Source organism: Globicephala melas, chromosome 6, assembly GCF_963455315.2.
Source record: "Globicephala melas chromosome 6, mGloMel1.2, whole genome shotgun sequence".
Lineage (NCBI taxonomy): Eukaryota > Metazoa > Chordata > Mammalia > Artiodactyla > Delphinidae > Globicephala > Globicephala melas.
Genome location: NC_083319.1, coordinates 30,949,730 through 30,972,731, shown reverse-complemented (window position 1 = coordinate 30,972,731; position 23,002 = coordinate 30,949,730). Strand labels below are relative to the sequence as shown.

General features: G+C 42.2%; 1 protein-coding gene and 1 non-coding gene across 3 annotated transcripts; one reads left to right on the top strand and one right to left on the bottom strand.

Moving 5' to 3' along the window:
• Positions 1–3,101: 3,101 nt before the first annotated feature.
• Positions 3,102–22,789, bottom strand: PGAP4 (post-GPI attachment to proteins GalNAc transferase 4). Of its 2 annotated transcripts, none has more exons than XM_030829871.2 (2): positions 22,163–22,789; positions 3,102–8,976 (listed from the first exon to the last, which is right to left on the bottom strand). In XM_030829871.2, exon 2 carries the CDS (start codon positions 8,897–8,899, stop codon positions 7,688–7,690), a length of 1,212 nt encoding a protein of 403 aa, XP_030685731.1. In that variant the 5' UTR covers positions 8,900–8,976; positions 22,163–22,789; the 3' UTR covers positions 3,102–7,687. The 2 variants fall into 2 exon arrangements, with proteins under 2 accessions (XP_030685731.1, XP_030685732.1); XM_030829872.2 differs by having other exon boundaries at positions 22,555–22,789.
• LOC115838712 (U6 spliceosomal RNA) lies at positions 20,370–20,473 on the top strand. The gene has a single exon (XR_004033730.1). It is a non-coding gene; the product is annotated as a U6 spliceosomal RNA (small nuclear RNA).
• Positions 22,790–23,002: the final 213 nt, after the last annotated feature.

Genomic DNA, 23,002 nt, shown 5'->3' with positions numbered 1-23,002 from the left:
TGACTCAGCCTTTTCATTCTTGTTTTGAATGCAGCCCTGTGAGGACCTGATATTTGAAGCTGCAATAGCCATGAAGCGGCAAAAGATGGCAGAATAGGACAGACAGAGTCTGGGTCCTTGATGACATCGTTGCACTGCCGAGACTGCCTTCTCCAGACTTCTTGTTAGGTGAGAAAATTAAACATCATTATTGCCTAAGGCCCTGGGAGACTGGATTCTGTTATTTGCAGTTGAATGCATCCTAATGCTACAAGCATCCCGTGCTGAAACCAACCTGCAAAATTCACAACACACTCTCCTGATGTATGTAAAAAAGCACTCTGAACATCTGTTTTAGAGAAGTAGATTGATAACAGCATAGTTTTCTTTTCGTTTGAGATGTCTGCTCTTTGGCATGTGAAATCAGAATTTTCATAGGTAAACCTAACTTACTGGCACAGTTAGAAATGATTAGTGAATGCTTCCTAACTAGTTAAGAATTACATTTGCTGAAAACACAGGTCTTTCTCTTATTGTTTTGTGTTATTCTGCTTAGTTCATTCATACGTGGGAATCCTTGAAGGTAAGGATTAGAGTAGTTGAAGAGTTATGAACAATGGCTGTGAATTAAGAAATATTCCACTGTTTGTGGAGCAGCAACTTGACCAGCTAGCCTTAGAGCCAGACTGACAACTTTGGCCAATACCGTTTCAATGTGAATTGATAGAAAATAATAATTTTTAAAAGGAATGAGTGTCTTCAGGCTTGCAGATCCATATGGAAACTGATGAAGGCAAGCAGAAGAAATTTGTGGCCCTCAGTTAAACATTCTTCATAGTTCAAAGAAGGGCGCTCACTCACAACTTGTGGTGCCTGAGGAAGTCATCAGAAAGCTCCAGGAGACTGGATCTAGCTTGCAGTCAGCTGTGGAGACTACAAGCCTTGGAAAGAACAGACTTTACACAAGACACCCGAAGGCCACAAGCCTGGGCAAGGGCAATGACCTGGCAGGAAAGCATCAGCTTTCACCTTAAAGGAGTGAGGACAACTGTGACCCTCACAGCCCTCTCTCCATTTGAGGATCAGCACGCTTTTGTCAGCAAGATGAGATGGACAGTAAGACATTTGGAGTGAGGTTTTCTTGATTCTTTTTTGAGGTACGGCAAGGTGCTGCAACAAGGTGTGTCACCCCTGGGCAAGCAAAGTTCTTTGGAAGTCAATTTTATTCACTTTCAGAAAAAGATGTCACATGAATTTGGATTAGAAAATAGGATATGAAGAGGTTTGTTTTTCCGGAAATGCAAGGAAAAGAAATAACCCTTCAATGATAATTTTCTGGATCTTCCTCTTACAGCAAAAGATACATATCTTCTCCCAACAGCACCTTCTCCAGGAGTTAACTCACCCTCCTTATCTCCCTCTAGCTGGGACAAGTTCATTCCCCTTCACCCACACCTCTCATTTTTTCCTGTAAATAAATGTTTATGTAAAAAATTTCTTTTGTTAGTTGGAGACTTCTTTGGTGGACCATGTTTTCCTCAGCAAAAGTGGTTGCAGAAGAGTTGAGGAAGTTGGGGTACCTTAGACTCCTGGCACTTTGGGGTAAGTTACAGACCGCATCCTGTGACCCACCAACCCAGGACTCACCTTCCTGTACTAGCTGCCCCCTTGGATGCCAGGGTCCTGAAAGGAAGAAACCATGTCTTATTCACTCAGCCTTGTGTCTGCAGCATTCAGCACTGTCCCTTGTTACCTCAAATGTAAATTAATATGTGAGACATGACACCTGGTGCCTTTTACAAAACAAAAATTCTTTGTCTTAAAGGCCTCCCGAGTTGCAATTCAGAGTTTTAATGTGTGTCTGCTTTAGTGTGAGGACTAACGTTTAAGTGTGACAATAAGGTGTTAATTTGGCTGAAACAGTTCTTTTCTTCCTTTGGTGTTAACGGGTAAATGAAAAATAATGTGATTCTAACCTCTTCAAAGCCTTTTCTGTTTCAAATACAGGAATGTGTTTCTGCAGATTGGGGCATTTCAGCTAATAGTTCAGCTGGATTAAAAAAGAAAAAAAGCTTGAGTTATCTGAATGTTGCCAATATGATTTAGGCATTTATTAAGTTGGGGATAAACAGCTAAATTTAGATTTACTTATGATTAATTTGTTTGATGTAGTTCCTTGCAGAATAATACATGAACTACAATTTGGAATGTGACAGATACATACTATTTTTTAATAACTTTTAAAATATGATTGCTTCCTGTGCACATTGCAGGAAGAAGATGTAATCCTACCTCTCCTTTATCATAAACCTCATTGGAGGGGAGCTAGATGGAAGCCAAGCTACTTTTGCTGAACCCCAGCTAGTTATGGATTCTGGACCTGTATGTACTGGGGCTGGAAAGGGGTTTGGTTGAAGACAAGAGTAATTGTCCAAACATGTTGCTAGAAAGAAATCTACAAACACTGGTTTGACTTGTGTTTCAAAAGTATGAGCTGCTGGCCTGTACAAGCAACCAAAGTTTTAGGTCCTCAGTCACAGCAATGCCAGGGTTTACATTTTTTCTGGATAAAAACAAATTGGGGTGGGGGGGGTGCATTCTTTGTCTAACATGTGGCCAGTGCATGAATTTTGCGGAGGACTCAGCTTGCTCACATTTAAACAAAGCTACGCTAACAGAACCTAAAGGACACACAAGTAATGCACCAGAAAAATGATCCTTATAAGAGTTTCCTGTCCCTCCCATCCTCTGGGAAGGTTTACCTCTCTATTCTTGGTTTGTGTTAAGTCATAATGTTTTGGAAAGCCTACCGCTATCACCCAGAGCTACATGGTAAGACTTAAACCATCTCTCCACTTACTGATAGAACTTGAGAAGAGTTCATTGGTGCCAGGTGGTGATCTTTCCTTCATTCCCTTTCCAGCCTCTTGACTAAAAGTCCTAGGATAGGCTGTGGAGCCACCAAGGGTGGTGGTCACGTCTAGATGATTCCCATTGGTAATACTAGGAAGATGCAGCAGTTGAAGCCTGAAGGAGAAAACCCAGCCCTCCCCTTAGAATAACACACAGGGACCCCCCCACCCCACCAAAAACACACACAACCCCGACACACACACCTGAAAACAAAACCCTAATAACAACAGAGAAAAAAGTAGCTGTGTGGTGGTGTAAAAAGTTCCTTTTTGCATTTGTCACTCCCTTTGCCTGGAAAACACATAAAAAACTTCTTTTTACAGGTGTCAAAATTGTACATCATAACCAGCCCTCACTACCTGGATCCCTCTTTGTTCCTCTCTTTCTAATTTTCTTCCCTAGTCCCATTTCTTTTCTTCCAGTAGTCTTTTTTTCTGGAGGCAGTTCCACTGTGGATCCCTTTGTTCTTTTTCTCCCTTCCTTTCTTCCTTTCTTTCTCCCTCTACTACCACCATCTCTCTCTCTCATTCATTTCCTACTATGTCTCAGGTATTGTTCTAGGTTCTAGGGATAGAGCAGTGAATGAAGCCTAGAAGACCCCTGATATTCTGGAACTTATATTCTGGGGAGGTGTAGAATAGAGGAAAAAAACAAAAATAATACATTTCAGGTAATAAGAGCTTTGAAGGGAATCAAACTGCATAACGTGATAGATGACCTGGTGGTTGGGAAGGGGAAAGACTGCTTTAGATGGGACGGAAAGTCTGTTGGGGGAAGAGGAATTAAAATTTAATTGATACCTATATTACAGGAAAGATTCAGCTAAGAGAAAAGCATTCCAGACAGAGAGAATAGCAGTGAAAATTCCTTTTGTAGTAAGAACTGCTGTAACAAGTCTGAGGAAGTTAAAGACAGCAGGTGTGGCTAGAGCTTGGAGAAAAAGGATGGAAGTGGTTAAGAAATGAAGTTTTGCAGGGGCAGGTCACATCTGGCCTGGGAGGTAATGTAGAGGTTTGTATTTTATTCTAAATGCAATAGGAAGCCAGGTCCTAGCAAAGGGATGAATTATTTATCCAGAACACTGACGATCCATTGTTTCATTCCTTTGTATTCTCCATAGGCTGGTCCTATAAAGATTTCATGACAGTGGGGCAGACATAAAGGATTTATTACATACGGGAGTTTGGGACACACAAAAGGTGACAAATGTGAGACTCTCTGCTTCACTCTACATCTTTGTCTACTTCCCCCATCTCTCTGAGCTATCCATTCCTACATACTTATGCCATCTGGTCCTTGTTTCTTTTTGATAAATTCATCATTTGCCTTTATATTTTCATCTGTTTTTACCCCCAAATTATTAACATAGATGCTTTTTTTTTTTTTAAATCACTCATCCATGTTTCTGCGTAGGTTGTTAGGGAAAAGATCAAGAAAATTTGTTAAATTTTAACCCCCAGATCCCCATTCATTGCAGAGTGATGACTCACAACAATGTTGTAATCCAAGCACTGTAATGACCTGGAAGCCACAGCACATCTCCACTGCAGTTATATTAAGTACTTTAAAATTACATTTCCAATCATCTTTGATGTAGTTCCAGGGTTTTTTTCCAAACAAAATCCAACCTAAAAAAAACAGTGCCAGTTAATGAGCATTTCTCAGCAAACTCATTGTAGCTGGGATAAAAATATCCAAATGGATCATGTGACTTAAAATTACCCAATTTTATATTGTGTTACAGTAATTCACAATGCATCATAGTGTATATAAAAATCCCACAGTAATCAAATCCAAAGAGAATGCCTCTTTACCTAAATTAAGTTACCAATTAAATAAATTCCCCCAAATGAGGACTGTATCCAAGGTAAAATAAATTAATCCTATCATTATATTCATCCTACTTGTATTCTCCAGTTGCACTATAGTATTCTCACCACTTTTTTTGTAAAAAAAAGAAAGCACAATTCAAATGCTTCCATTTAAGAAATACAAGATTCACTTACGAATTTTTAAGCAAACAGCCCATACTTTTGAATGGCTCACACCCCACAATAGCGTGAGTGTGTGTGTGTGTTCGATACTATTCACCACATCAGAAAAACTCATCTGTAGAAACAAGAGAACGACCAGTTTTCTCAGGATGACTTGGTGAAACGGGTGCATTTATTTGAACTGATAAGTCTATGCAAATACAGTCAGTCACAATAGGGCTTCTTAGGCCTGACAATAATTTAACTTCTGAAAAGTATGCAGGACTGTTAGAGGCCTTTACCCTCCTGGTAAACTATGTCCCTTGATATTGGAAGGGGACTTCAGTTCTCCCCTAGCCCTCTGCTTAGGATTAAATGAGAGACTTCAGCTTTAATTAAATGAGAGACAGCTGTCAGCTGTCCTAATCCAGGACAACACACACAATTTGGACTCTAGGAATGAGAGACAAAAGGAAGGGTGATCTAGAAAGTGGGTAGGGATAAAAGTGGGTAGCATGTTTGCTTCTGCAGAAAATGTCCAAGGATGGCAGATTCTAGTTAAGATCAATGGGGGAAGATGTCTTAGTGTGTGGGTAGAGAAATAAGACAAGGCAAAGATGACTTTAGCCATCGAGAATGAAGGAGTCAGGGGAAGGAATGTCTGCGTGTGGTAGACAACTGAATTAGAAAGAGCAGAAATGGAAACCAGCAATGATTCTGATCTAGGGCTTGGCCAGCTTACATGTTTTGTCATTGGACACAAATTTTCATGAGGAGATCCAATCACTAATGCAACAAACTCAAATGAACTCTAGGTTGAGGGTGGTTCTCTTCTCAAACATGGGGCTGAACCAGTTACTGGGCGAGGAGAGATGAAGGGGTGGAATCTGAGAATCTCAATAAGTAATCCAGTAGCTCTAGTCACTTTGTACATTCCTGGGGGATACATAACAGCTCACTATAATAACACAACACATATTGATACCTGTTTGTTCCCCAAGACCAACACCACAGTGAGGTTTTACCACCTTAGCTTACAGAGACATTATTTAGTCCAGGTTACAATCAGATTTCACAAAAGAGAATTTGACTACATAGATATTTATAAAATGAATGCAGTTAAGAAAAAAGTACAGGGGCTGGAAGTCAGAAAATCTACTACATTCCAGTCCTCTCTGTTGCTGTTCAGCTGTGTGAACCTGAAGAAATCCTTTAATATTTCGGGGCCTGTTTGTTCATCTATAAAGTGTGGTGATGAACCCCTGTTACTCTCTCAGTGTTCTCGAGCAGATCCCAAGATGTTAGCTCACTGTGGAAACTTAAAAGCAAAGGGAAGATGTGGCACTGAAACAAACTGGACAGCTGCTTGCACTCTAATATAATCATCCATCCCCACAAAGGGACAGTTGGCCACTGGTGTGGTAAGTATTGTCAAATGAAATTTACTTGTAACTTTTGAGAAGAGTAGTTTTCAGATGCTAGTCTTGGAATAAGCTCAAGAGGAGTCTCAGGTCACTGCCAGTTGAATGAACAATTCTTATCTTGAGCTGCATATCCTTCCGAAGTCACAAGGAAAAGTCAGCCTTTATCCTAGCAGTGTTTGGTCTGGAACAACTGCTCCATAGGTGTCAGCCCTATGCCCCATATCATACTTTAAATAACATCATTAATACCTTTATCCAAAATACACTTGAGTTTCATATGCTTATTATAGGAGAGAGAAGAACTAATATTCACCAAGTGCCCTCTGTGAGATAAGCACTTGCTAGTGTTCTACATACATTTTGTCATTTAATCCTCAAGGCAACGTAAAAAAGTAGATATCACTGTCCCCATTTTACAGGTGACAAACCTGAGATGCAGAGTGCTTATGACTTGCCCAAGTTCACACCACTGGGATCTAACAGAGATCTGAAATAAAAATTCAGGTCTTCTGACTTCAGTCCATGCTTTTTCTTCTATAACATCATGCTACATAGAAGAAAAAGAAGTGAAGGTGAATGATTAGCCAGCGAAGTTAGGGAAAAGGATATGCTATTAGTAAAAAGCTCACCCATTCTATATCATTCTGCAATGTCCAACTTTCAAAGAATCAGATTATGATAGAAATCTTCAATATTAAATCACTACTAAACATAAGCAATCTGACTTTGAGGATCCAGAAGGTGATTTCAGATCTTGCTGTGCCTTAAAGTTCTCACAGACAACATTGATTATCAGTGCACTACAGATGTGTGGAAAAGAAAACGCCAGGTAACAAAAGCCGGGTCACCTGCCTCCAAGATGCCGGGCCCTGCGCGGCTTTTATTACTCCAGGTCAAGGAAACAAATAGAATCTATCAACGTGGTCCTGCCTCTTGGGACATATATTCTAAACATACATCCATTCTTATTCCCAATGAGAAAGAAATCATTGCAAAAGAATCTCACCTTTCACCAAATTCTACGCTTAAAATCCTAAACTGGTCATATCACTGTGTACAATATTTTTGGCAGTCACAAACTCTGTCGTGAAGCAGAGTGAAAAACAACTGGAGAATATAAGTGGTGTTTAAATGCCCTTCTTTGGGTGGGTCAGACTGCATGAGGCAGTGTGGTTGTGTGGAGGGCGAGAGGTCTGGACCCACGGTGAACAGCTTGCTCCTGCCAGAGAGTTACCAAAGCCAAGGTTCTGGACTTGTATGTTCCTCAGCCATCCCAGTGTCTATATCCCTAGCAACCCTAAAACAATGAAATATCGGCAAGCAACCATGTCCAAATAAAGAGCTCAATAGTTGAATCTCCAAGAAGTGGCCAACTTCAGAAAGGCATTTCTTGGCAGGCTAGAGCAGACTTGGGTGAAAGTTGTACCGAAGGCTGGAGAAGAGCCCGATGTGTTTCACGAGATTGGGCTCCACCACATAGGCCCGCTCCCCCTTGGCCCTCAACAGTGAGTACAGTGCCATGTCCTTGCCGAAGCCCTTGTGGCAGTACACCTGGGACAGGTAAGTGAGGGTCCGCCGGGCCGCCGGGGCAGGGAAGAGCATGGCCGGGGTGCAACACTGTGAAGCAGGGACCACATTGTACAGGGAAGGACTCAGCCGCCGCAGCTCCAGGAAATAGTGCCGGCCCACCAGCTCCACCAGCCCCATGCTATACAGGGAGAAGAAGAGCATGACGGGCCAGCTAAACCCCGGCCGGCTGGCAAACCGCATGTATATCCAGGTTAGTAAGGGCCCCAGCAACATGCCGACACCGACCCACTCCAGGATCCTCATGGGCTCTGGGTTGATGTAGTGCTGGAGCCTCTCGGGGTGATAGAGCTTTAGATAAAGGGCATCTCTGAGGTGCGGCTCGGAGAAACGAGCCCGCAGAAGGTGCTCCAAGACTGGGAAGATCTGCTCTTCTGGAACGGCGTCGTCTTCCACCATCAGGACGTAGTCTGGGTTGTAGGTCTGCAGGGAGGATTCCAGGCAATAGACGTAGTCCTGCTTCTCTTTCTCAAACGAGTTGGTCGAAGGGTCGTCGCCGTAGTCATCTTCAGTGCCCTCATAGCGGTTGGCCACAGGAACGTACTTGGACAGCAGCTTGGCATCGAAATGGCTCACACTCCGCTCCACGTTGCACAGGAAGAGTTGGTGCCCCTCACACTGGGGGCCGCATTGTTGAAGGAGCCGGTGGAACTGGGACACCACCTGCAGGACGTAGTGGAAGCCAGGTTGCCTGTCCACAGTGATGATGGTGATGACCAGCCAGGGGCGGGGAGTGGCCTGCCAGACAATGGGCACCGAGCCATTGGCAGAGGGCAGCTCCTCAAAGTAGTGGAGGGCAGCTTCACCCTCTTTCAAGCTTTGCTGCAGGAACTCTTGGCTCATTTGGTTCAGATGCCAGTGGCGCAGGTAGAAGTAAGAATGCAGAAGCCGGTGACAGGCCAGGGGGGCCAGCAGACCAAAGGTCACCACTGTTAAGATGAAGAGCTGGACAGCAGTGCTGCCCCAGGAGAGCCGCCTCAGCCTCCGGAGGAGCATGGCAGCTAGAGAGCTTGAAGTGCTCATGAGGTCGACTTCTGGTCAGGTCTGGTCCCAAGAACAAACCATCCTGGATCTCAGGCCAAAATCAGTGCAAGGCAAACCTAAAGAGAGAAAAGTAAAGAATGGTACAGGGCTTTAAAAAATCCAGGGATGGAACTCAGCACATGTCAAACCAGAAATTCTAATTCTAGGCTCTGTAGCTACTAGAGACTTAAGTATTTTCTCCAGTATACTCTTCTTTGGTTGTATCTGTTAATGATCTCTGGGATTCTTTGATCATTTCTATGAGTAATGAAACCTTGGTACATCCAACCAAGTCTTCACACCTACAGATGCTTAGTTAAGGTTTACAGTGTCCCAGAACGTCACCAGATAGGCTAGCAAAATCATTATTTCAATTCAGCAGCTACATAGCCACAGGTTCTTAAAACAGACGCAAAAAAGAAAGGCACAAAGGAAAGACGCATTTAAAGTAAGTTCCAAGGTAAGTACATTGTAAGTACTTGTGGACTAACGGTGCATAGTAGTTTCTGAAAACTTTTTTGTACATCCCAAACAAGAAAAGGACTATTTAGGATTCCCTGAAATGTCTTTATCAAGATCTTCCATTCCTATCTCTCTATCCTCATGCAACTATACTTAAAATTACATGTTAATTTAATCCTGATTGTTCTTCCGTTTTATAATTTACAGAATTGCCATGGGAACCAGTGAGAGAAAGGATCTCTCCCCCATATTCAAGAGAACTCTAGAGCCCCAGACTTTGGGAGGGGAGGAAATATCTGAAGGAAGATCTATAAGCAGCGTTTCAGTGAGGTAGGGAGAGGGTAGGCAGAGATGAAGATGAAACAGAAAGTTGCTGCAAGCCTGGTCCAGGAAGGAATGTAGTGTGACATCATCTCTCAGAGTACAAGCCTGAGGTCAGGCACATGCTAGAGTGAATACCAGCTCAGCCACTCGGTGAAAGGTCACTTCACCGCTCCACAGCTTGGATTCCTTACCTCTAAAATGGAGGTAATAATAATACCTCTCACAGGGTTACTGTGAAGATTAAATGTTACAGAGCAAAATCATACAGAATAAAAATGCCATTAAAATATATCCATAGCTGGACTTCCCTGGCAGTCCAGTGGTTAAGACTCTGCGCTTCCACTGCAGGGGGTGCGGGTTCGATCCCTGGTTGGGGAATTAAGATCCCACACACCACACGGCGCAGCCAAAAAAAAAAAGTATATATATATATATATATATATAAAATCTCACTATATGTACAAGCTTAGTAATATTTTAGGAGTAAGTAGGTCTAATAATCTGAGGGAAAACAGACTTGCACCCAAAAACAGAACTAAAAGGACAAAGCCAGTATAACTCCACTAAGGTCAATGCCAAACTAAACGGTGTCTATAGAATAAAAGGTAAACCTCTTACCTCAGAAGCATAATAAAGTTTGCACATATTGGGAAGGAAATGGCCTAGCTTGTGAGCTATCTTGAAGAAGGACTGCCCAGGTACCATACGAGGTTGTTGTGGTACAGTCTAGTGCTCTCTTACATTCTCCCCTTCTTGGACACACAGAAAGACCACATCTCCTAGCCTGCTTTCTTCCAGGTGGGGTCATGTGACTAGGGCTTGCCAGTAAAATGTGAGCAACATGACAGTTATGACTTCTGGAACAACGTGGTTGAGAGCAGATGTGCCTTCTTGACTCTCTTTCTCCATCTGCTGGCTGGACAGCCTTGGTGGATCTAGAGGAGGGAGGAGCCACCACAGGGCAGGCCTGGGTCCTTGAATGACTGCCTGGAACAGAGGTCCCTCCTACAGCTCACCTCCCAGCACCCGCCCAACCTAGAGTGGGCTGTGTTGTGAGTAATACACAAACCGTTGTTTCTAGCCACTAATGATTTTTTGACTTGCTTATTATTACAGCAGTTAGCCTACCTTGCCATTAGAGTTGTGTAGAATACCAAACTTCTCTCTACGGCATGATGACATAGTAACTTAAGGAAGTAGAGAGATAAGTCTCATTTCAGCAACAGCAGCAGATTATATTGTGGGACTCCAGAGGTGAGACAGACTAGCCCAGTACTAGTAAGAGATCTGGATAGTATTAAAGAGGGAAATAAGCAGGGAGAGGGTTGAGTAGTATGAGACCCCAGGTTTGCTGTTATGTGGACTTTCAAAGACCTGCAGACTTGCTGCATCGCCCTGTGATGTTCAAGCCAATGGAGTTAATAAATCATGTGTCTGCACATTCCCATGGCCTCACCAGTTCCACATCACTTCCAGTGGCAGCCAAGGGCTGAAACTGGGTAGAGCTCACACTCTACCTTAGTTGATCTTGGGAATGGAGTCATTTAGGTGGCTTCCTGCTCACACTGTTCTCCCTACCCTTGCTATTATCCAAGAGAGCTGTAACCACTTAAAGAAGGAACAAAATACAGTCAATAAGATAAGGCACACAGCTCAGAAAATGCCAGGCACATATTAAGTGCTAAGATGACAAAGCGATTATGGTGGAAATGCAGAGTTCAGTGTTTGGTGTAAAACTACCATCCAACTTCCTTCAATACCCTATTCTAGTGAGTTTTTGGTAAAGTGAGAATGTGACACATGCACACACGTAGACAATTATCATTTAAGAATATAAATCTGATCATGTCACTCTCCTGCTTAAAACCCTTCTTTACCTTTCCATTGCTCTTTTAATAAAATCTAAACATCGTATCATGATACAAAAGGCCCTTTATGATCTGGACGCTGCCTTCCCCTGGCATCTTGTTCTACTGCCCTCTTTTCTCTGTATGTTTTAGACTAGCAAAGGGCTAGATAGTAAATATTTTAGACTTTGTGGGCTACACACTGTCTCTGTCACATATTCCTCTTAGACTATTTCTTTTTTTTTAACTCTTTCAAAAAATGTAAAATCTATTTTTTAGTGCTCCAGCCACATCAAAACAGGCTGTAGGAAAACAAACAAACAAACAGGCTGTAGACCAAATCTGGCCTGCAGCCCATAGTTTATCAACCCCTGCTCTAGACTAGCACTGTCCAATAGAAATATAATGCAAGCCACGTATGTAATTTAACATTTTCTAGCAGCCACAATAAAAAAGTAAAAAGAAACAGATGAAATGAATTTTAATAATATATTTTACTACAACACATCAAAACTATTACTTCAACGTGAAACCAATATAAAAAATGATTAATAAGGTATTCTGCATTCTTTTTTCCATACTAAGTCTTTGAAATCCAGCGTGTACTTTACATTTACAGCATATGTCAATTCCGACAAACCACACTTTAAGTGCTTAATAGCCACATGCGGCCAGTGAGCAGGGCAGCTCTAGACATGCTGACCTTCTTTTCGAACATCAACTATGCTAAGCTCTTGCTCATCTCCTGGTCTTTGCTCATGCAACTCCCTTACCCTGGAACATTCTTATTCCCACACCTTCCTTGTCTCTTCACATAGATAGCTTTTTCTCATCCTGTAATACAATCTCCTAGAGGGGCCAACCCTGGCCTGTGTTATCTTAGGACCTACTAAACAAGTACTCAAGTATTTTGCATTAGCAAAGTGGGAGTATAAATTGGCACAACCTCTGTAGAATTAATTTAGAAATATCTAACAAAACACACTAATGCTCAGCAATTCCATTTCTAGCATTCTTTCCTAGATATATATTCTCATGTGTGAGAAATGACTTGTAGCATCATTTGTAAGAGCAAAATATTGCCAAGTGCCCATCAGTTGCGAGTGAGTCAAATAAACTATGGTACCTCCAAAGAATGGAATACTAAGTACCCATTAAAAGTAAGCAAACTTACAAAGTAACTGCCTTATAGTTTGAGGCTACTAATTCTATTTTTTTTAACTAGTTCACACTTTATTTAGATTTCTTTAGTTTTTAGCTAATGTCCTTTTCCTACGCTAGGATCCCATCCAGGTGGTATACATTCTTTATGGTGAAGTGTTAACATATCAAATTATTCATTTGGGAAAACCAGTATATTTTCTGTATTTAATTGTAGAAAATTCATGTTGTTTTTTGAAATATATCTGCCTCCCCCGCAAAAAATCCTCCTAAGGGTCTCAATCTGGTTTACTTTTTTTTTTTTAATTGCAATGTTAGGTCTACGTGCAAAAATATAAAGCATTGGGTTGGCCAAAAGGTTCGTTCGGTTTTTTCCATAAGATGGGTCTAGTAGCATTTTGTCTTTAACTTCATTCGAAACAATGTTAGATTGTATGTGACAGCTGTCATATATCAGTGTGCATTTAAAAAAAGACTTATCAAAATTGGTGAATTTTTGTGTAGCCATTTTAATACCGAAGGTGGAAGAAAAAAAGCTACATTTTCGGCATATTATGCTTTATTATTTCAAGAAAGGTAAAAGCGCAGCTGAAACGCAAAAAAAGATTAGTGCAGTTTATGGAGAATGTACTGTGACTGATGGAACGTGTCAAAAGTGGTTTGTGAAGTTCAGTGCTGGAGATTTCTCACTGGACGATGCTCCACGGTCGGGTAGACCAGTTGAAGTTGATAGTGATCAAATCAAGACATTCACTGAGAACAATCAACATTATACCACGCAGGTGATAGCCGACATACTCAAAATATCCTAATCAAGAGTTGAAAACCATTTGCACCAGCTTGGTTATGTTAATCGCTTTGATGTTTGGCTTTCATGTAAGTTAAGTGAAAATAACCTTCTTGACCGTATTTCCGCATGTGATTCTCTACTGAAATGTAAGGGAAACGTTCCGTTTTTAAAACAAATTGTGATGGGCGATGAAAAGTGGATGCTGTACAATAATGTGGAACAGATCGTGGGGCAGATGAAATGAACCACCACCAACCACACCAAAGGCCGGTCTTCATCCAAAGAAGGTGATGTTGGGTATATGGTGGGATTGGAAGGGAGTCCTCTATTATGAGCTCCTTCCGGAAAACCAAACGATTAATTCCAACAAGTACTGCTCCCAGTTAGACCAACTGAAAGCAGCACTCGACAAAAAGTGTCCAGAATTAGTCAACAGACAACACATAATCTTCCATCAGGATAATGCAAGACTGCATGTTTCTTTGAAGGCTAGACAAAAACAGTTACAGCTTGGCTGGGAAGTTCTGTTTCATCCACCGTATTCATCAGACATTGCACCTTCGGATTTCCATTTATTTAGGTCTCTACAAAATTCTCTTAAGAGAAAAAATTTCAATTCCCTGGAAGACTGTAAAAGGTACCTAGAACAGTTCTTTGCTCAAAAAGATAAAAGGTTTTGGGAAGATGGAATTATGAAGTTGCCTGACAAATGGTAGAAGGTAGTGGAACAAAAGAGTGAACACGTTGTTCAATAACGTTCTTGGTGAAAACAAAAAATGTGTCTTTTATTTTTACTTAAAAACTGAAGGCACTTTTTGGTCAACCCAATACATAGTGATTGTAGGTTAACAGTTGCATGGTTAAAATGTATTTTGCCTATATGTTTTTACTGAATGTTTATTTCCTATTCCAAGGCAAGTATGAATATGCGGCAAGATCGCACACACACACACACACACACACACACACACACACATGCGAAGAGTAAGCAAACTCAGGGAGAGACCAAGATGGTGACATTGAAGCCTCCTTATCTTCCTTCCTCCCATGGACACATCGAATGTACATGAGGAGAAATTCCTTCTGAGAGAAATCCAGAAACTAGCTGAGTGACATCAGGCAAATGAGAAAATACCCATGTCAAAACAGTCAGGAAAGGCTAAGACATGCTCTTTCCGTAAACCCCACCCCTGGCACAGTGCCAGACAATTGGGACCAACCTCCCAACAACCAGCTGCTCCCTGAGGAGTGAAGGGTATACCCAGAGCCCCAACTTTTAAGACTCCCACCTGAGGGACAGGCCCCCAAACACGTAACTCTGAAAACCAATGCGGCAATACATCCATAAGACCAACAGGACTAGCAAGGAAGCTGCTCTTATTGGGTACGTGAGCACTCTCCATTGCTGAAGCCCCAGGGCTCAGTGCTGAGGGAAAAGGCAAAACCCGCCCACACCGGTAGGGTTTTTTTTTTTTTTTAATTTATTTTTACATCTTTATTGGGGTATAATTGCTTTACAATGGTGTGTTAGTTTCTGCTTTATAACACAATGAATCAGTTATACATATACATATGTTCCCACATCTCTTCCCTCTTGCGTCTCCCTCCCTCCCACCCTCCCTATCCACCCCTCCAGGCGGTCACATGGCACCGAGCTGATCTCCCTGTGCTATGCGGCTGCTTCCCACTAGCTATCTGTTTGACTGAATACTTTACAAGCCACTCCCTGAGGGCCTGGCTTAGTTGCAAACAGCCAGGACATCAGAAAAGAGATTGTTACAAATTTAAGCATTTTCAGCACCTCTGCCCTCTAACCAGTCTTTCCAATGTCCTCTGAATTCTCAACAATGGGGCTGGGGGCGGGGACTACAGGGTCTCTTCCCAATCTTCCCACTTAATAGAATTGGAGAAACATTTCTCCAGATTGGGGATGAATCTCTTCCAGTCCTAATTGACAATGGAACCACAATCTTGGTGCTCACTCTCAACATTTCTCAGTTAGCCGCCTCACCTCCTATAAAGTCCTTTTGTTAACTGCTTCTCACGTAACTCTTTTACACTGTAATAACCTTAACCCTGCTACTCTTCTCCCCCCACATCAATGATGAAGTCCCTCACGACCGCTTACCACTGACAAATCACCTCCTGACCCCTGATGATGATCTGCAGGAAAATCCTTTTTGTAACACTGACGTCTTGTGGTTCACTGATGGTTCTTATTTAAAAAGTGACAATGGCAAATATTGTGCTGTGTATGCTACTGCAACTCCTTTTGATGTTGTTGAGGCAGCATCTTCACCTATGGCTACTTCAGTCCAACAAACTGAATTATATGCTCTTAAAAGGGCTTGTACTTCTAGCCAAGAACAAAGCTGCCAAAGATTTATACTGATGGCAGATATACTTTCAGAGTAGTTCATGGTTTTGCAATGTTGTGGAAGAAACGTGGCTTCCTTACTTCAAGCAGAAATAAAATTTAAAATGGCTCCGATGTTTAGAAATTTTGGGGTGCAGTACGTTTACCTGGCATGTTAGCTATTAAGATTCTGAGGCGTTCTAAACTTGACTCTCTGGAAGCTAAGGGAAATCACCTTGCTGACATTTCTACAAAGAAAGGCTGCCCTTAAAGAAACCCTCAGCAGCCAAACCCCTATCATGGTCCAAAGGCTCCCCAAATGGTAACTTAGAAAAACTGGCTAGAGAAGCCCAACAACTGGCTTCTGAAAAGGAAAAACAAGTTTAGAAATTCAACAACGGTTGATTTGATAAAAAGAGAAATCTCTGGTTAGGACCAAAGAATAACCCAATCCTACCAGAGACACTGAAATTCCCACTCCTCACTACTGTACATGCATTAAGCCATAGGTCTACTGACAAAATGATAACATTCATGAATCAGTATTGGTGGGGAAACATTAACAAGGCTACAAAAAGTGCCTGCACCTCACTGTACCACTTGTTGAAGTACAAGTGAGAAGTACTAGGAAGTCTGTTCGTAATGCTCCTGGACAGTTTAAACTGTCTAACAGATGATTAGATGTCTAGCAAATGGATTTCATACAACTTCCTCTATTTTGTGGATATAAATATGTTTGAGACATGGTCTGTATATTTTCATACTGAACTGAAGCCTTCCCTTGCAGACGGGCTGCTGCCTCTTCTCTGGCTAATGTCTTTTGGGAAAAGATTATCCCTACTTAGGGAACTCCTCTTGAACGTCATAATGATTGAGGAAGCTATTTTACTGGTCAGGTACTTTGACAATTCTGCACTGTTTGGCCAGTTTTACACTTTCACTGTGCTTACCACCCTCAATCCTCTGGTTTAGTCAAATGCACTAATGTCATTAAGATTCAATTGGAGGGACTTCCCTGGTGGTCCAGTGGGTAAGAGCCACTTCTTTTATAACTCAAAAACTCTTACACTTTGAGACAGTCCCAGGACACCCAATGAACTTGGCTCCTGCTTCCTTTGACTCACAACTGATAAAAGGAGAGCTACTGCAATAGTGTAGAGGCCTATTGCTCGTATTAAAAATATCCATGTGCGGTAAAGCAATCTTTTCACAGTGCACTCTAGGGAGATGAAAACCTTAAGCATCATGTCTTGCAACCTGGAGATTTTGTCTATTGAAAAAGTCACCTCCAGAAAGACTCTCTCTTCAACCTCACTGGAAATGTCCCTATCAGGTAAACCGACCCTTGTGCTGCCAAACTCCAAGGAATAGACTCTTGGATACATGTGACACACCTAAAGAGAGCATAAAACCCTGAATGGACCTGCACATCATCTGGTGACCTGAAAGTAAAGATTTCCCAGAACTGAAGCATCTGATGAGACAGCTTTCTCAAGATATCCAGACCAGGCCTGTTGGAAGTTTGTTACCAAATCACTGAAAATGACAACACTTCAAGTAATCTCTAATGTCTATGATCTTGATAACATATAGACTTTTTATGAAAAGTGCCTGAGAGTTCTCCCTCCTACCCCTCCTTGTTACTTACATGTGACCTCAATAGATTCCTAATCTATTCCCTCCGATATGAGACACTGTACCCAGGAAAGGTATTTCCTGACATTGAGGGACAAAAAGCCTCTGAAAGTAGAAAACCTGACACTTGATCAGCAGTGCTTTCAGAGAAAGATCTTCATCAAAAGGAGGAAATGTAAAAAATTATTAAACAGAAAATTCAATTAAATAGAGTGTGGAGACCAGAAAGGGGAGCTCTCTTGTCCTGTGATGACAGCAGAGCCCAAGAAGAAGAAAAAGATTCTTCTTTCCTGGCAAGGACTCAGGCAACAAAAAGCCATGGCTGTTTATTTACTATTGCCCTCCAACTTTCTTTTCCCCTCCATAAAAGCACTCGCCTTCCCTTGCTGTGCAGGGACTTGCACATGACTCACCACGGTTGCAGACCCTGAATTGCACTTCTCTGCTATCCCAAATAAACCCATCTTTGCTGGAGAAATAATTGCCAGTCTATTTGTTTTAGGTAAACACTCCCAACCAGAAATAATGTCTCTTTTTCCTCAAGTGCTAAGGCCCTTTACATGAACTTTCATCCAAGGACATTCATTTGTCACTTTCTACTTTAGACTGTATCTATTTATAGTTACCACTTATTAAGCTCCTACTACATAACCAAGTTCTGTACTGGACTCTTAGGTATATTTCTTGTGACCAAAAGAGCAACTCTCAAATAGTAATGGAACTAATCTCATTTCAATGAAAAAAAAAAAAGCTACCATGTTGAAAGCAGGAAATTCAAACACAGGAAAAATTTCAAAGCCTATGCTATTTTCATGATACCTGCTGCCTTACATGGCTTTTTTCATGGCCCTTGATTTACAACCCAATTGGCCTTATAAATCCCTCATTAGTGGATTCAGTCTAATTTACCTTTGATACCCCTCACAGACCCAGCACAGTATTCTATACATAGAAAAGGTTTCATGTTTGTTAAGCAAATAAATGACCTCTATGGGTCTCAATTCCTCAGCTATAAAATTGGGAGTATCAAAGACTCCCAATTTAATGTGCAGAGATCAACTTACTTGGAAGTGCTTGCTGAGCACTTCTTATGTGCTGGGCACTGTTCTAAGCATCTCATTCATCCTTATAAGAAGCCTATGAGAAGTACTATTATTAAGTCCATTTTATACCTGAAAAAAATTAAGGCACAATTAACTTGTACCCTAGGTTAACAAAGCTTTAAATGGGTAGCAAAACTTGAAATCCAGGCAGACTGTTTCCAGAACTCATGTTCTCAACCAATACGCAATATTGTCTCTGCATGGATTGGGAACCCAAGAAAATCAGCTGAAAAACCATTAGAAATGGTAACAGACTTTCAGAATGTGTTCAGTAACAGAATTAATATGCAAAAATAATATATAATGTTATACACACACTACATATATACACTGATTGCCTTCAGCTAATCAGACAATTACTAAATTAATCAATGGGATAAAATATCTCGGTCAAAATGAAAGTATAAAGAAACCAAAAATATCTACAATAAATTTTTTAAATATGCAGAATATACACACCTATAAAATTCTACTGAAGGACATTCTAAAGTGTAATAAATGGATAAAAATAACATTTTCCCAGCTGAGAAGTCTCACTAATGAAAGAAGAGATGGAGGTCTCTTTCTCCAAAATTAATCTCTATATTTAACATAATGTCAATCCAATTTACTTCAAGAGGGAGTGGGCCAGTACAGTAAATGGGCGCTTTCATATAAATTGGTGGAACCTTTGGAGGGAAAGTTGGGAAAGTATCTACAAAAATTTTATATGTGCATCTCCTTTGACACAGAAATTCTACTTCTAGGAATCTACCCTGCAGAAGTGCCAACACATGCTACCAAACATAGACAAGGAATGTTCACAGCAATTTTGTTTGTAAGTAAGAAAGAGAGGCAGAAAGAGGCGGAGAGGAATAGAGGACAGGGCAGGGAGAAGGATAGACAAACTACAGGGAAAGGAAATGGCCAGTAATAGGGAACAGATGTTTAGATAATTACACATGGAGATGATATGGAGACATTAAAAGGAAAATGAAAGGTTTAAATATACTGACATTTAAAAAGTCTTAGCTAAACCTCTGCTGTGGACTGAATGTTTGTGTTCCCCCCAAATTCATATATCAAAATCCGAATCCCCAATGTGATGATATTTGGAGATGGGGTATTTAGGAGATATTTAGGTCATGTTTGTGGAACTCTTTTGCTGGGATTAGTGCCCCTATAAGAGACAGAAGAGAGCTTGCTTCCTCTCTCTCCTCTGCCAGTGAGAACATATCAAGAAGGTGGCCATCCATAAACCAGGAAGAGAGCCCCTTATCAGAACCCAACTGTGCTGGTACCCTGATGGCAACCTTCCAGACTCCAGAACTGTGAGAAATAAATGTTTCTGCTGATTAAGGCACCCAGTTTATGGTAATTCGTTATATCGAACCAGGCAGTTTGAAAAAGTCTCTAAGGGAAAAATGCAAACTATGTCAACACAAATTGTAGAAAAGTGTACATAGTATGATCATTTTATTTTTAACATGGAGTATAATTTAGTGAAGGAGAGATGAAGGTATGCAGGATGGAGGTTTCCTGTTTTGCCCTCTACACTTCTCAAAGAGCATATATTACTTTTATGATCATTGTTAAAAGTTTAATTCAACAAATACTGAGTCTTGTACCAGGCACTGGAATAGTGAACGTGACACACACAGGGGTTCTACTCTCAGGACCTTAATTATCAAAAATCCTATAGAAATCCAAACATGATTTGTTTCTTTTGGTGGAACAGGAGGAGGCTGGTTAATTTGACCAAAGTATTCTAAAGATAACCTGGAATTAGTACTAATAAAAACTGCTAGGAAATGCTCGCTTTGCTGGGACATATACTAAAACTGGAATGATATATTGAAGATTAGCATGGCCCCTGTGCAAGGATGACATTAAGTTTATGTAGTGCTCCATAATTTTTTATTGTGATGGTCGTTATATTTGACAAAATTCATCAAAATATACATTTAAATGGTGCATTTTACTGCATGGAAACTATACCTTAATAAAACTGATTTTTTAAAAAGCCGGGAAGGTGATACTGGGTAATATGATATTAAACTTGTTATAAAACTTCAGTAATTAAAATAACATGGCACTGGCACCAAAATATACTGATAGACACATGCAAAAATCTACAAACAGATATAAATATATAATAATTTAATATACCATAATTGTAGCAGTCTAAATCAGGGGTAAAAAATGAACTTAATAGCTTTGTAGCAACTGGCTAACCATTTAGGAAAAGTAATTAGCTCTCCACTTTACAACTTAAACTAGAATAAATTACACATTAAAAATTTTAAACCAAAGCTTAAAAGTACATGAAGAAAATACAGGAGAATATACAAACTTGGGTTAGTAAAGGCCTTTCTCAGCAAAATACTCTAGCAGAAACCATAAAGAAAAAAGAATAGAGCTGAATGGCCAAAGATGAAAAACTGACAAAAACATTAAGTAAATTGGTAAAGACTGTGCAACATAGATAACAGAATTACTAACTTAATGTGTAATATATAAAGAGCGCTTAAAAATCAGGAACAGAAAGACACTCCAACTGAAAAAGGGGCAAAAGTATTAATAGTCAATTCACACACACAAATGCAAAAGGCCAATACATAGAAGAAAAAGATTTGCTTCCCCCTGGGTAATCAGACGTACAAACTGAAACAATATGTTTTGCCCACGTTACTGGATTAAATGTGTATGCAGAGAAAATTTTAATATATCCAGGAAATCTCAACAATCTAGGAGATGAAGTTTTAAGTTATCTTTAGTTTCTCCTTTACATTTTTCTGTTTCCTGAATGTTTTGTAATAAGCTTATCCTTTTAAAAAATTCTAATTTTAATAATGTTAGACAAACATGGTTTTCTCTTCTCACCTCCTAAAATACCTGGTGCAGTGCACTCTAGAAATGCATCCCTAAAAGCCAATCCGCCTTACGAGGTTTAGTTCTCTAGGGGAAACGCGCACACACACACACACACACACACACACACACACACACACACACGCACACACACACGCAGGTTTTGCTAATGATCGGCATAGTGAGATTATCATTGGATCCGCCCTTGTGTCCCCTCACCTAGGGTAGAAAAAGGGACAAGCAGGGGATGCCGGGGTTACACCCACTCTCCAATACTGCGAGCGCAGTGCGGCACTGGCAACGCCCGCACCCAGAGGCCAGGAAGAGGGCGAGCCGAGCCGGGGTGGTCCTAACTATCCCTCATGGAACGAGAATGTCAGCGGAGGACCAGAGTGGATCTAGTGTCTGCCACTGACCTTGGGGTGTCCCCACCGCGCTCGGGTCTGTTTCCCCACCCGTAGGAAGAAACTAACAGTCTCAATCGCCGGGTTGACTCCCTCGGTCCGGTCTTTCCGGGAGCTGGGAAGGACGCCTTCTCTGCCCGGTTGCCCTTCCTCGGTCTAGGGGCTGCGAGGTCGCCCGCAGAAACCCAACGCCGCAGCAGCGCGCGTGTCGGTGCGCGGGGCTGGCCCGAGGGGCCGATGCGCGGCAGAGGCAGCCACGAGCGGGCGGCCATTAGGCGATCCTCCCTTAGGCTGCTCGGCCGGACCACGCTGGGCAGGAGCTGGGTCTTACCTGGACTCGCACACGCCCGGCTCCAGCCTTTCTGTCGGCCTCGCGGCGCCACGGAAGCGGACAAGGGGTAGGGAGGCAAGCTCGCTGCAACACTGTCATCCCTGCGCAGATCCCGGCCCTGGCCGCGCGGGGGCCGCCCTTTTGGGGTCCCCGCAGTCCTCCGGCAGGAAGCAGCCACCGCCACGAGCGGGGCCGCAGCGAAGCCCGCCCGCCCAGAGAACACCGCCGGGGTCGCAGGCCCTCCCAGGCTGCGCCAGACCCTGCAATTGCTCTCCGCGTGCCAGCTGCAGCAACCCTAATTCTTTTTCCCTCGCTCTGGAGACGTCTCCGGGGTGGGCGCTCCAGTCATGATGCCAAGGGGGCTGAGCAGATCGTGCGCAGCGGAAACCTACCCGGTGGGGGCGGTCAGCTCCGTCCCCTGCGCACGCTGAAGGCCGCTGCTGGTGTCGCCTCGTCTATCTGGCCCATGCCCATGGAGGAGCCATCGCCGGACCCTGAGGCCTCGGAAGAGCGGGCGCAGCCGGGTGCGCGCGGAAACCTCACCTCCTGCGGCGCAGCTCCGGCGCGGAGTCCCCTCGCTCTGGCAGGCCATGTGACCTGAGAGCTGGGGAGCGACTGCAGCCCCCAGAAGCCAGCTTGGGGAAAAAAGGACGGCAAAAGGCGCCAACTGATGGGCATAAAGGGAAAAGCAGGCTCAGGGCAAAGGAAGTTGAAATGCTGGAAGGATTAGGTATCTGCAGTGTTCACAGCCCCAGCTGGCCATCAAGCGTGTTCTGTTAATCGTGGGAGGAGATTTGGGTTTTTTTTTTAATGTGCATTCTTATTTTTTATTATTATTTA

Excerpts from the sequence above, each read along its gene's own strand:
- PGAP4 (XM_030829871.2), bottom strand. The coding sequence starts at position 8,899 with ATGAGCACTTCAAGCTCTCTAGCTGCCATGCTCCTCCGGAGGCTGAGG.